Genomic DNA, 15,621 nt, shown 5'->3' on the forward strand with positions numbered 1-15,621 from the left:
GGAAACATCTGCTCTACTCAAAAAGCTCATGAAGGTCCAGAGCAAGGAGGCCAGCAAGAAACCAGAGGGGGCTGAGTGAGCTTCAGATGGTAAATGACACAGATGTCACCCTGCTGGGTGGCTGATAGTGCTTCCGGTCTATCAAGTACATTTGCACATACGTTTTATATTTAATACTAGAAAGTTTAAAGAACAAGTTGCGGTATTTTCAGCCCTCTACAGAGAAGAGATTCAGAGAGGCAAAGGCTCTTGCTCTAAGCTACACAGCCAGACAACCATGGAGATGAGGCAGGGACTCAGACATCCTCCTCTTAGCCCTGACCTATCCTTGTCTGTGCTACTCCATGGCCTCTCCAAGGGAGGAAAGTAACCTCGCTATAGATGACAAAACACTGCAAGTGTGAGCTCAGTGGGAATAAGGGGAGGCCAGTAGTGTGGATTCTAAAGCTACTGAAGACAGCAGGAAATAAGATGGGAAGGAGATGTGGACATCTAAACAAATGGGTGATGAAGATCCCAGAGACAAGCAGCTGACAGTGACACGGCGGGAGGAAAGTTCTGGGGGCTGTGCTCAAAGTCAGATGACAGGGTGGAGCTCGCACCAGACCATGGCAGCGGGGACAGGGGTTAACAGTCTCCCCACTGTAGAGTCCAGTAGTAGTAGGAGCAGCCTCACTCAGGCAGAGTCCAGCACTCCCTAGAGTCTCCAACAAAAGGAGAGATGGTGGCGATCTGGATACAGGGGAGGGTCTGGGATGGGCCCCAGGGCTTGAAAACACTTCTCAAGGAACAGAGCAAACCCAAATATTCAATGTCACGTGGTGAATATGTTATAAGGGGTTAATATCTTTATCCTTTCCTATCTGCAAACATTACTTTATCTCCTACCCACTTCAGAAGGGATGAACACAAAAATCTAGACCAGCAGTACCTGTACATCATCAACTGAAAATAGCTTCCAAAAGAAACCAAAGTATGAAGAGACATAGTGAAAACATGTGGGGTTCTGCCATCGAGGAATCAAGAAGAAACTTAAAATTAGCCAAGATTCCATACTCCTCATGGTAGAAAATACATTACCCCTTAATCTAATAAGAGGTGGGAGAAAGGCACGGATAAGATGACTCATCTTGATAAGAAAGACGTACAATAAAGAGAGAATCAGGCCCATTCACTTACTACTATGCATGAGAGAGGGCCACTGATTTTCATATGATGGCCCTGAGTTACATCCTTGTTATCCCTATGGCTTCGGGCCCAGCACGTTCTACTTAGAAGTGACTGTGGAATGCCTTCATGCTCCTTGGACAACCTGGCTACCTGGGTGAGCTTTTCCAGTGAGATGACTGCAAAATGGACTGGAGATCCCAGCAAAAGTACGATTGACCTGGACTCAATCACTCTGAACCAGTGGTCAGCATCCTTTGTCATCAAGCAACAGGGCTATGACCCTCAAATGGGTTCCCCTTTCCTGAAGCTCTCAATATCCGGCCTGCAGTTAGTGCCTTGCCCTCCATATGTACCATGCTTCCTTATAGACTTTTGTTGACTTCAGCTGTTTGGAGACAATGTCTTTAACTGCATTACACTAGAGAAAGAAATTACTCATGAGGAAAAGAGATCAAATCGGTCACACAGACAATCACTTTGGGTAATCTATTGAAGACAGGTAGCGAGGATGATGATATGCCTGTGGAAACATTTTCTGAGCACCTACCATGAGCCAGCTTTTTACATGGGGTCCTTTCATATTCTATCTTGTTTGATCTCTACATGATTATGTATTGAACAACTTCCTTTCACAGATAAGAAAACAAAGTCTTAAAGTCAAGTGGCTTGTCCAAGACGGTAGGGCTGTCGCCAAAACCTTTGTTTCTTCCTTCCACTGAAGTTGGTTTCACCGAACAGTGAAATGCTCAAATACTTCGGATGGTTCCGTGCGTCTGGCTTGTGCCCCCAAACCACAGTGAGTACAAGTCTTAAGGAATGTGTCAGGGCATGGCTGAGACTTGAAGACCTTGGGGATCTCAACTGTTTCTGTCCCCAGTTTACAACTTGTCTTGGGAAAAAACAAACAAACATGCAACCTCTTGGTGCACTGCCTTCCCCAAATTGAGAAACGGGAAAAGTTACTCTCTGGTACTCTTCAGAATGTCGTAACATATAAGAAAACTGGAAACAAAAGGGTCATGCGACCAGGTGGTCTGAAATCCATGCCATTTTGAAGTTACCATTTTTATTTATTTTGAGACAGGGTCTCACTCTGTTGCCCAGGATGGAGTGCAGCGGCACAATAATAGCTCGCTATAGCCTTGACCTCTCTGGCTCAAATGATCCTCTCACCTCAGTCTCCTGACTAACTGGGACTACAGGTTTGCGCCGCCATGCCTGGTTCCTTTTTTTTTTTTTTTTTGTACAGATGGATTCTCACTATTGTGTCCAGGCTGGTTGAAGTTAATATTTTTAATGTAGAGTCACCAACTGCATTAACAAGTGACACATCTAACATGTCCGGTCAGTTCAGGGCAAAGGAGAAGCAGAGGACAGGGCCAGCCACCTTACCAGCAGTAGTCCAGCAGATGCGGTGGCAACACGGGGATGTACACGTGCTGCCAGTACATGGGGTAGAGCATCGCCGCCGACCCGTGGATGCAGGCAGTCAGCTGGAACAGAGCAAAGCAGAGGTCGATGAACAAATCCAAGGGAAGAGACACCGCCATTTGATTACAGCAATACAATTCTATAATTCTTCAACATGTTTACATGATAAGCCAAAAAACCTGGAGAAATCATTCTATGTTAACTCAATCACCCTAATTCAAATTTAGTAAGAGCTTTCTTTTCAAAAAATCTTTTTTTCTGATTATAAAGTTAATATATGACTTACGGTAGAAAACTGTAAAAGCGGAGAAAGGTATTAAAAAAACCCACCACCATCGGAAGATTTAATATTGTGGATTATTACACACACAAGCATATGTATTTCCTTTTTAAATACAATTAGGATGACTATACAGTATTCTTTTGTGTTTCTTAAAAGTGAATGTTATTTGATGCCATTTTTCTTTAAATAATCTTAGAAAAAGGTATCTCTTAATGATGCTTTAAAAGCACAAATCCAGAATATTCTTTAAATATTTTTAGAAAACAATATATTTGAATGATACTCGATGATTTCCCAGGCTATTATATATTTAACTACTCTTCTACTATTAAGTAATATAATCATATCAGGTCAATAATTGGTATATATGGTTTCTAAATATAGAATTCAGAGACAAAGGTTATAAGTATTTCAAGGTACTTAATAAATACATATCTCATAAATGTGTTAGGATAATGAACAGATGAAGGATGGAGGCTCCTTACACCCCCCCATCCCCAGCCATACACCACCATTCTGGCCTTCCTGCCCCTCACTAGCACTACTCCTTGTAGTCAAGTTAATAGCCTTAAAATTGTATCTATCTTACTTTTACTTTTATTCTGATCATGACTAAGGATGAACATTTTGTCATGTTTCTTGACTATACTTATATAATAGACAAATGGTCTGTTCATATTCTTAGCCCACTTTAAAAATTAGTATTAGTTATTTTTACTACTTTATAAGCAATCACTGATGATATACAAAGAATACCCAGATTTTGTAATGTTTTTGAAGATAATTTATCCTTAATTTTCTTTGGATTTCTGGGCAAAAAGAAGGTTTAAGTAATTACATAGACAAATATTTTCTTCCATTATGATTTCTACCACTTTATCCTACAAAAGTCTTCCAGATTTTTCCACAGCATTTAACTCTTCCATCCATCTGGAATTACTTTAGGTTTAAGGACTGAGGTGAGAATTTATTTTTTCCACATTGGTAATCAATTGCTCTGGCACTGTTTACTGACTAATCCTTCCTCTCCACAGTCTTTTGACTTGCCACTATTTTATATTACTTTTTTTTCCTAAGAGCTAGAGACATCATACAATCAGTATTTGATACTTAAAAATTTAGGAAGCAAAGATAATACAAAGGGATACAATTGCTACAAAATTCAATATAGTGAAAAGAAAGAAAAAAGTCAACCTTTGGAGATACAGCTATGAAGTGACAAAAGCCAACAACACACTTCTTTCTGTCTTTTTCTCTTTAATGTTTCTTTGGTTTCAGGGAAGCCTGTTCCCATGAGGACTTTGCTCCTTTTTGGAAGCTGTTAACTGGCCTTTGCTGACAGAAGGACATTTACGTGGCAAAAGAGTGACGTGCCAAGGCCCAGTTAAAAGAATCCCAGAGGTTAGTGTAACATGAACAGCTTTAAATTGGATATTCTGCTGATGTTTCACAGTTGTGAGAGCTGTGTGTTAAAGCCAGGGCTGCTACTCCCTACCCCTGCCTGCTTGGACACTTTCCTCCAGACCCTGTTCTTGAAGCCAGGTACATGCCATGAACCGGATCTGATTCAGCAGGCACCCAAGAAATGTCCCCAGAGACCCTGCCAAGGTTCGCAGGTTTAATTCATTCCTTCCCGTTCTATTTCCATAGGTTCCCATATAAAAAAGGCTGTCATTCATGTGTGTGTGTGTATGACTAATCCCTTCAGGGCCTCTTAGAGATGAAAACTCCTTGCTGGTGTTGAGTGGAGAATGAACCGACCTGACCTGATTCCACCCTGAAGTCGGCTGGAGGGTTCCACTCTTTCTGCCCTCCTCAAGTGCAGGTTCCGTCGTATCAATTCCTACTCAGAAGTCTTTGGGGCATGCCTGGCTCAGGATGGCTCCACCAGCCCACGTCTAGCTTTACAGCAGCCAACTGTAGCCACATTCTGTACTGTCTTCTCCAAGTCTGTCCTTGGAATATATCACTTGCAGGCTTAGATAGGGTCATGTATTCCTTTTCCTTCCCTCCCTTTCCACCTGTCGCCCAAACTGGCCAGGATTTGTGCCTCTAGCAAACTCCTTCCTCAGGTCTGTGTGTAAGCACTTCCTCTTCAAAGCCTTCCCTTGCTCCGCATGCATAGACACCGGAGCATTATTCATAATATTATTAGTACTATTAATGTTATTACTAATGCTAATATTATTACGAACATTACTATTATTATTACTAATTTTTGAGACAAAGTCTCAAAATTAACGGGAACCTATGGAAATAGAATGAGAAGGGATGGATTAAACCTGTGAGCCTTGGTGGGGTCACCCAGGCTGGAGTGCAATGGCGTGATCTCCACTCACCACAACCTCCGCCTCCTGGATTCAAGCAATTCTCCTGCCTCAGCCTCCTGAGTAGCTGGGACTACAGGCATATGCCACCATGCCAGCTAATTTTTGTAGAGACGGGGCTTTGCCATGTTGGTCAGGCTGGTCTTGAACTTCTGAACTCAAGTGACCCACCCACCTCAGCCTTGGGATTACAGACACGAGCCACTGTGCCCAGCCCGTAGGCACTCATTATTAACTGGACCATAACTGTCTGCATGTTTGTCTCCTGACTTATAAAGTACAGAAGATGTCATCTCCATGTTCTCAGTGGCACAGAATACACACACACACACACACACACACACACACACACACACACGTGTGCACTAGTTAATGGGATGTGTCCTGAATAAATAAAAAATAATTTTTACTTAGAGTATACTCACAATCCAAAGATAGTTTAGTAGTTTGGCTTTTAACAGTATTATACGAACATTTTCATGAGTCTCACAGAATAAGGTACATGACTCAAAGTCTAAAACAGGCCGGGTGCAGTGGCTTACTCCTGTAATCCCAGCACTTTGGGAGGCCGAGGTGGGCGAATCACTTGAAGTCAGGAGTTTGGGACTAGCCTGGCCAACATGATGAAATCTCATCTCTACTAAAAATACAAAAAAATTAGCCAGGCATGGTGGCGCATGCTTGTAGTCCCAGCTACTCAAGAGGCTAAAGCAGGAGAATTGCTTGAACCCGAGAGGCGGAAGTTGCAGTGAGCCAAGATCACACCACTGTATTCCAGCCTGGGCGATGGAGTGAGACTCCATCTCAAAAAAAAAAAAAAAAAAAAAAAAAAAAAAAAAAAAAAAAAAAAAAAAAAAAAGTGTAAAACAACAACAGCAAGATTAGACACACAAGCATGGCACTTTTGAAAAACCAAGTCATTCAACCATTCACCCATTTGTTCAATCGCATGCCTATGCTATAACTCCGCAACACATAAATAAATAAAAGCATTTCAAAATCTGTAAGGTCCCATACAAATATAAGGTAACAATATCACATGAATTGATTTGTGATTCCCTTTGAAAAAGTCATTTAATAGAATGAATCTGGTTCAGACAGAACTTGATTATGTGACTCTTTTTAGGTTAACCTGGTTTGGGTCAAAAGCCTATTTTAACTGATAAAGTAGCAGAGATCTCATCTTCAGATAATGTTCTTTTCATGTCTTCTTAACCTCAAAAGCAAACCTACCAGCCTCAACATCAAGATTTTAAAATTACTTATCCTTCATTAAAAAAAAAAAAAAAATCAAGGTTTTAAGGTGTTTGATCATTTCATTAGTGGGTTTTCTAAGGGCCAAATCTCTGCAATTGGGATAAAATGCATTGCTCATTTGATTAAGAACACAAACAAACAAAACAGGGAATTGTTTGGCTGTTTTCCAAAATACTAAATGACATAAACTATGTGCATCATTACTTAAGAAAGGTAAGTTGATTACAAGAAAAGTCCTACTATATATCTGTATTCAATAATGCACTCTGTTCTATAAAGTATTGCTTGACACTTAAAAAATAACTCTAAATCCTGTTTCTAAAAATAAAAGTCCTAAAGGCCTATGTTCATTCCTTACAGAATGCAAACTTTAAAAGTAATGAAAGTACATAATTTGGAGTGTAATCAACAAAGGGGTATTGTGAATATATAACTGAAGTGCAAGCTGAAGAAAATGATCCTATCAAAATCTCACTCAGTGGGAGAATGGAAAGATAGTATGTGTAAAATTTGCCCAGAGTCATTAGTCACAATGAATATTCATCAGAAGCCAATTATCAATCCCATTTAATGACACCCCAAAAGATTTTTCCCTGAAGCAGTTGAATAGTCTAAGACTCCAGACAAAACTAGACAAATTATACAGCCAACAGCCAGTCTAGCCAGGACACAGACTGTAAAGTAAACCACTGGTGGGTTTTTGGATGCACTTTAGCAAATTCTGTCCTCAATTAAAGGTGCACAAGGTCAGTTATATCTCAGAGATTTCTATATGGCTCCATTAGTTTTCTTTGAGGCAAAGGGAGAAGGGGAGAAGGGGATGTGGGTAGGACATGAATGGAGAGTGATCAATGATGGAGTTGGAAAAATCACAAGGACACCTTTTTTGCCCAGTCATTTCTCAGAGATAAAGCCCAGACTGTCACAATCTTAGATTCCAATGCCTCTGCTGAATCCTAATAACATCGCTGCAATTTAACATAAAATAAAAATAAGAATGGCCCCTGAAAAGACAAAACCACAGTATGTGCCAGGTACCATGGTGGGGTTTAGACCCTTGCAAAATATTGTTTTAAAGGAAAATGTGTGTGCATTGATACACATATACACTCATCACCATGTTTCACAGATAAGGAGACAGTTTCCGAGGTGAAATAACTTGCCCAAGGCCACATCGACAGTAAGTGACAGAACTGGGACTCACAGCCAGGTCTGTCAGAATATGATGGCCACTGATTTCCACAACGCATAATTAACTAAAAAAGTATTTGAGTGCATACCCTGTGCCATCCACTGTGCAGAGGACTCTGAAATAGATGAGGTATTGTCCCTGTTGACATTGTTAAATGACACAGACATGCATTTGCCTTGCTGCTAGATGTCCAAATATATAGGACAAAATACCAATGACAGAAAATAATCATTTTTAAAACAAACACAGGTCTGATCATTTCCTGGGGATTACTTAAATTTAACTAAGGTGTTGTAGTGTCTTTAATCCAGAGGAAATTCTAGACAATGAAATAATTATGATCAAAGGTTTACATTCCATTTTGAGTACATATATCTGAGAGTCTGGCTTGAAAATGTTGGAAAGTCCTGCTTTGTCATGTTCCCTTTCATATACTTGCTCAGAATCTTCTGCTAACTTTTTTTTTTTGACCTGGGCAAGCCACTTCCTTTCCTAGGTCTCAATATGCCCTATATGTAAAACAAAAGACTAGACTACAGGATTTCTGTGTTCCTTTCCAGGTTTGACAACTTACAGTTCTAGAGGAATTGCTATCCTTTGATGTGAAGAAGGCCCCTCCTATGCCCGTTTATCTTCATCAGCTGTGCTAGGCCTAAGCAAATCAGGGTCTGTCGGTCTGTCTTTAAGCTGGTTTTGCTTTTTCATCTCTGCAGCTCCAAGGCCCAGCTGGAATTCATGAGCTATGCAGAAACCGCCACCTTTCAGCCACCCCATCTCTATCACCTGATGAGGGCACAGCTGCCGTCTTTGCTTGGCCCCCGATGCTCTGAAGAACTCAGAGGTAGATGACTTCAGGCAACCAGGAACACGAGGCTACAGGTCTGAGCTCTTCAAGGACTGAGACCACATCAGAATCCTTTTTTCTTTTTTTTTTTTTTTTGCGATGGAGTCTTGCTCTGTAACTCAGGCAGTGCAGTGGTGGGACCTTGGCTCACTGCTACCTCCGCCTCCCAGGTTCAAGCTATTCTCCTGCCTCAGCTTCCTGAGTAGCTGGGATTACAGGCACCTGCCACCACACCCAGTTAATGTTTGTATTTTTAGTAGACATGGGGTTTTGCCAAATTGGCCAGGCTTGTCTCAAACTCCTGACCTCAGGTGATCTGCCTGCCTTGGCCTCCCAAAGATGATGATTCTTACCTCCTGCTATGCTTGACACAGAGTCGGTGCTGGGTAAATGTTTGGGGAATGGAGAATGCCTCCAGATTCACATCATGAGGAAGAGTAGGCAAGATTACCACACATTTAACAAATTGCAATTGCCTAATAAATTACAACTAGAGGCTGTACATTTTTGAAAAAGTATTAAGATTCCAAGCTCTAAAAGCTGGCAGAGGAAAACAATCAGATGGTTACAGTCATTCTTCCCGTCCTAGAACTCAGAATGTTAAATAATCAAACCAACACCGGCTTCACGGGGTTAGAGGCATTTGGATTTCCCCTCTGAACCTAAACACAAAGAAATGAATAAAATGACAAATATAGAAAGGATACCAGATTACTGACTTTAAAGGGAGGTCATTCTTAAGTTTGTTCATTTTGACCAGGGATCATCTTATTTAGAGCAGTTACAGAAAAAGCTGTGTGTCTTGGGAAGTTGTTCCCTTTCTCAGTTTGAGAACTTGATTCGTTTAATTAAAAAACATCTTCGTATCATGGTGTCATGATTCAAACACTGCTGTGGTTTTTGTTTGTTTTGATTATGATTTATTCTCAAATGAAAAATCCTCTCTAAAATCATCAAAACAGTTTAAGCAAAACCCACAGGGACTCTGTGAAGTTAACCTATTTCAACCCTTCCATGGGTATGAGAAAAACCTTTAATTATAAAGGGTTCAGCTATGTTCAAATTGCATTTACTGATTTACTGTATTTAGTGGGGGAAGAGTAGGCTTTTAAGAAACTATCAAAGATACTCCAGCAGAAAGGCAACTTAGAACATCTCAGAAATCAAAGAACCTTCAGCTAGTATAGGCAGATGCCCGACCTGTGAGTAGAAGGAAAAGTGCAAACAATGTCTCCCTTTACTCAGCAGCTGAAATGCAGAGCTGCTTTTAGTGGGTAATGGGAACAATCGTTACTCCAGTAGTTTCATTTTCAGTTTGGCAGAACTCATCTTCTTCCTTCTCCGTTATTTTTTGGGAAAAGGGAAGGAATAAACGTGCGTGCGCGTGCACACACACACACACACACACCCCCCAACAAAAACACCCAACAAGAAGTGAAGCAAAGTGTCTTCCTCCAACAGCAATATCACCCAGTCAGGAGGAAGCTTACACGGGCAATCAACCGCCGGCTTAATCACTTCTCTCCATTTTTTTTTTTTAAAGCTATCTGCTAGCTAGAGTAATTAGAGTAAGTTATTAACCGGGGCAACAAGCTTTCGTGCCAAGATTTGACACTTTAAAACATCAAAGCAACTAAAACTGCCAGAGAAAAGCTTCAGCTACCAAAGCAGAGGCAGAAACTATGGCGTGGTAAACTACACTGTAAATAAGCCCACAGCACCACGAATGAGGAAAGAACTTTCTTTTCATCTTTAAGATGAAAAAGGCAAGGTTACATGGGGGACTGATAACAATTTATTCAATCCAGGGACAGCCAACATGCTGCCACTCCTCCATGCTGTGTCCGTGACAGACATTACTAACTGATCACAGAGTCGGGATGTGGTCTAAAAATCTTTCCTCGCATCTACTTTTTTTTTTTTTTTTTTGGATCCAGAATATCGTTCTGTTGCCCAGGCTGGTGTTGCAGTGGTGCAATCTCCACCTCCCAAGTTCAAGCGATTCTCCTGCCTCAGCCTCCCGAGTAGCTGGGACTACAGGTGCATACCACCATGCCCAGCTAATTTTTGTTATTTTTAGTAGAGACTGGATTTTACCATGATGGCCACGCTGGTCTCCAACTCCTGACCTCAAGTGATCTGCCCACCTCGGCCTCCCACACTGCTGAGATTATAGGGATGAGCTACCACACCGGCCTCACAATGGATCAAAGTAGGCACTCAAAAAGAAACCAATTTGCCACCTCAAATCTAGTATAAGTGGATATTTATATTCTTTGAAAATATAAATCATAAGTTTAGCTAATGGATCTATACTATTGGTTTAATAAAGAATCATACTTTTAATGCATGCCTGTAGTCCCAGCTACTCGGGAGGCTGAGGCATGGGAATCACTTGAACCCAGGAGGTGAATGTTGCAGAGCTGAGATTGAGTCACTGCATCCCAGTCTGGGTGACAGAGCGAGACTCCATCTCAAAAAAACAAAAAACAAAACTCAGAAAAAAGATTCAACCTATAAAACATCTACCAGCATGACCACTGAATTCACATTACTATCTGCCAATCACTGAGAACAGTGCTTCACGACATTTAATTTTCACAACAGCCCTATCAAGTAGGTAGCATTTGATAGATGAGGAAACTAAGGCTCCTGGGTGTTGAGGAACTTGTGTCAGGTCACAGCTACTGGCAGAACTAGGATATGAACCTAGAGAAGTTGAGCTCTGGATTTTGTGCTCTTAGCTCCCTTGAAACTGCTTCTGTGCTCTGATCTGTATTAATCCAACAATTACTGAGTATCCACTATGTGTACATGCTATGCCCTCAAGCAATTTAAAATAGAGAGAGAAAGATCAAAATGCAAACTATCAACTTTAACACAAAAGCATTATGAAAGAGGTACAATAATAGAGGTTCAAATGTGTTAGCATATAAAGAAAGAATCATTAATTCTGCCTGGGGCAAGAATCAGGCCTGCTTCACAGAGACAGAGACTTCAGAGCCCACAAGGTTGAAGACAGAGAAGCTGCTAGTCCTCCTCCCTGCTAGAGGCCAGGCAGGTGGTAAGGGTGGGTCAAGGGAACATAGTAGCCTATCAGGCCACTCCAGCTCTGTGGGGACTTGAACGAGAAATGACCATTTAGTCAAATGACTAAATGACTAGTAAGAAGTGGTCAGCTGGCAAAACCTCATGGGAGTTGCCGAGATTATTCTGCTTTGCTTGGATTCACTCCCTATCCGCTATCACGGCAATCCTAAATTCCGAACTCTCCCAGGATCTTTATCACTCTCCTTGCTTCTGAAAGTCACATTGGGGTTTATTGCCTGCACAGATGAGATTCAGCCTCAAGTAACATTACTGAGTGAATAGTGTGCCCAGTGCTGGGCTCTGTGCTTTCATGTCTGGATGGTCACTGGATCTTTTTAAACACCTTGAGGTAGGTGTGAATACTATCCCCATTTTCACAGAAGAGGACAGAGGCACTCAGAGAGGTCAAGTAACTTGCCCAAGGCCAAGAAAGTGGCACAGGGAGGATTAAATACAAGGCAGAGGCAGAAGTGAAACAAAACCATCCTGACTTGCAGTCTGATACTCTCTCCTCCACTCCTGCTGTCTTTTTTCTTAGGAAAAGATACCTCCAGCAGGGCTGTCTGACACATCTAGCTAGTAGACTCTGTGTAGCTATCAAGGTAGCAGGAAAGAACAAATGTCAATGTGCTCTGTGTCTGTACTGGCCATGCATGGTCTAACCTCATATCATACTAATTTGGTTCACCAAAGTGACCACACTTTCAGTCTGCAGAAACAACACAGGAAATTATGAGTCCTTGCTCCCAGTGTCTTAAGCACCTAGTAGGTGCTCAAATTTCCTTAACAATAGCCATGTCTGCCAAAGTGGGTGTCATTTAGGGCTTAAAAAAAAAAGATTAAAATGCCAATGACTTAAATATTATCCATTAATGTTTTGATTCATAAGAGTCATGTAAGAAGTAAGCTATCAGTCCTGCAATCTAAGGAAGATACAATTGATTCCATGACTTGACCACATTACTAAAATAATAAAATGTTCTGCCATGGCAGAAATAGGATGAATTTAATGAAATGGCAAAAAAAAAAAAAAAAAAAAGAAACATCACCTATTTATACACACGTACCCTAAATTACACTGGTGGACTGCATTGGTATTCCACAAAATTACTGAGAGCCTGAATAGCTTATACTTAGCTATGGTCCTTTTCTAGTCTAGCCAAGGCCCCAATCAAAGCTCTCCCAAAGAGAATATGGAAACAAAGAGCTTTTTAAGTGCCAGTCGGTACTCATAAACATCTTCTAAATGAACTTGATCAGTCTCTATTATGTCATCTCAACATGAAAATGAGTCTAACGATGCAAAATAATAGCCACCAAAGAATAAATATTGTTTTTGTCTTAGAGAACTGTCTATTCACTGGTTCCAAATCATGGTGTATATCAATCATCCTGGGAACCTTAAAAAAACATTCCATGGTTCCATGCTAGACTTTCTGACACAGAATGTCTGGAGATGGGGCCCAAGAACCTGCATTTTTACAAGTTTTCTGGGTGGTTCTAACATAATGCTAATACATGGATCAGAATTGGGGAATCACTGACAATCTGAATCCTGTGCCTCATCCAAAGCAGGTGCTTGATGTTTGCTGAAGCAATAAGAGAAGAGGCAGGAGAGGAAGGTAAGAGCTAGCAGAGAGACCATGGCTGGCTGAAGTCACATCAAAGTGTCACAAATTAACCTGTTGATACTCTATATTATATTACAGAGTCTCTATGGTATCTCAAGGTTCTTCATTCCAATTAGAGTTTAACATGAATAAGAGAAAACCAATTCACACATAATTAAATGAAGAATATAGTTCAACAAGCAATTAATTATATATACATTTTAAAGCCAGAGAGTACCTGCATAAGTAAAACCCACCAATCTTTTCTCCTACTTTCTGTAGGAAGTTCCTTTCATTTATCTTTAACAGTTTTTAATATTCTCTGAACCATAATAAAATTGCATATAATGGAGATTAGAGAGGTTATGTTATTTGAAAGTTTGGCTGCAAAGCCTGTATTCCAGGCCACTTCATTATAGTTTCTTAAGGATTTCCCCCTTCACCAAAAGGATTAGTTTTCTTCTCACTGCTTTGAATACTCTTCTCAGGTTGTTAGTGTGAACTAGGTTACTCTCTTTCTTTTTTAACATATAAAAGATAAATAAACAAAATATTCGATTTTTATTTTTTAAATAGAATACTGAATTTAGTCTTAGAATTCTCTGTTTGGTAAGTTTCCAGTTGCAAGGTCTTGGCTTCCCTTGAGCACAGTTTGAAACAAAATAATGCAGTTTGTTCCTATGGCTGGAACATGCAGAGTGGAGTGTGCAGGCAAAGAGGCCTTGGCTCTGCTCCAGGATTTCAAACTTCCTTCAACTGACACTCTCATCTCTGCTTCAAGGGCTGCAGATAAGCAAACAGGATTAGTGTTTTCTAGTCCAGAAGAGCTAGGAAAGCTTTACACACATCATTCAGGTGCCCAGCTCATCACATAGGCTGGCATGGACATGACAAGGTGGCATTCATCAGGAAAGTAGTAAAAACGAAGCCAAATCTAAAAAGCTGCCCAGTCCACAAACTGGGCCTTTCTTAGGTCTCAAGACCAGATGGTACTCAGACAACGGATGATGCCGGTGGGAGTGGTGGGACAGGACTGAGGCAAGGCTGGAAAAGTCTCCACGCTCCACTCGCATATCGAGGCATCTCCTAAGGGCCATACTGTGTGCTGATGAGGAGATGGAAGTATCACCTACCACTCCTTAGGCCACAGGGTGCCCGGTTCTGCCCAGGTCCCACATGCCCTGGGATTAATTGTTGTTTATGTAGTTAGGAAGAAACTGACAGGGAGAGGATGCCAGGTTACTTTTTTTTTCTTCCCTAAATGAGGTTCCATCAGAAAAATAATAATAGTTTTCAGTTATGGCTGTGGAGGTTCAATTAACTAGTTGTGGGCTTGCTACTATACAGTATTGACTTCTGAAAAGCATCCACTGGATAAAACAAATAGATGTTTCTCAGGAAAGTAAATATACCTTTGTCGTTATTTAACTGGATATTCTTAGTTGTCCAAATTTCTTTCAGGATCCCTAAATTATACAGGGGGTGATTAGGACAAAGATACACAGCTGGCAGGAACTGCATATGAACCCTGAAAAGTTCTTTATTCTTTACTGCATAGGACAAAGATACATAGCTGGAAGGAACTGCAATATATGACCCCTGAATCCACAGTGAGTTAGAGAAGATATGCCCCGGGCTCACCAAGGCCGTGCTCATGGAAGGAGAAGGGTGCAGGAGCTGCTGGGAAACAGCCAAGTCTAAGAAGGCATGGTCGGAGTGAAGGGAATCTGAAGCATTTAAGGAAATGGAGCTTTGGCTAACAGAATGGGTGTGTCCATTGGAATTCACAGATCCGCCTCCCATTTCCTGGTGCCTAGAGTAGTGTCAGGCACACAGACAGGGCTTGCAGAATCTGAAGTGAAAAGCTTAGGTGCTTGTTCAAAGGTGACAACCAGGCAGAGGTTCTTTATGTTATTTTAGCTCCATGGCCAACAGGGTCATGCTAAGAATATTTCTCTGAGTACAAGTGTCACAGGGAACTCATTACAATGGAGAGCTGCCAAGGGGGTAGTATGAGGTAGCAAGGATGCTGGCCTGGTTTTAATTCCATCTCTGCTGCTCATCTGAGACAAGGTACATCAACTTTTGGGGGTGCCAATATTCCCATCTGCAAAGGGAGAAGAAAACCAACAAGCTCCTAGGGTTGCTACAAGAATGAATAAAAAAAAGTGATCACATATATGATTAGCATAGTGCCTGGCACACAGGAAGGGGGGGTGGCTCAAAACGTTAAAAGAACTTTAAAAGGGTGGGGAAGAACTGGGGGGCTCCCATATAAAGTACTGAGTACGAATCTACTTAAGGATGTTCTTACACCTTTATTCTGTGAATGCTTTTTGGTGGTCTTGGACAAGCTACACAAAAAACTCTTAAGTACTATAAAATTAGGTCTCATTTTTCACCCAAACCAATAGCAC

At 41.1% G+C, this 15,621-nt stretch overlaps 1 protein-coding gene across 7 annotated transcripts in view; it reads right to left on the minus strand.

The window, feature by feature from the left end:
* DENND1A (DENN domain containing 1A) overlaps positions 1-15,621 on the minus strand; it is a 546,222-nt gene that overhangs the window by 239,392 nt on the left and 291,209 nt on the right. For all 7 annotated transcript variants that reach the window (XM_074395320.1, XM_039474808.2, XM_039474809.2 and 4 more), the window contains one exon: positions 2,563-2,663. In XM_074395320.1, coding sequence (XP_074251421.1) covers positions 2,563-2,663 — 101 coding nt within the window. The remainder of the gene's footprint in view (positions 1-2,562; positions 2,664-15,621) is intronic.

The sequence above is a fragment of the Saimiri boliviensis genome, chromosome 2 (assembly GCF_048565385.1).
Source record: "Saimiri boliviensis isolate mSaiBol1 chromosome 2, mSaiBol1.pri, whole genome shotgun sequence".
Lineage (NCBI taxonomy): Eukaryota > Metazoa > Chordata > Mammalia > Primates > Cebidae > Saimiri > Saimiri boliviensis.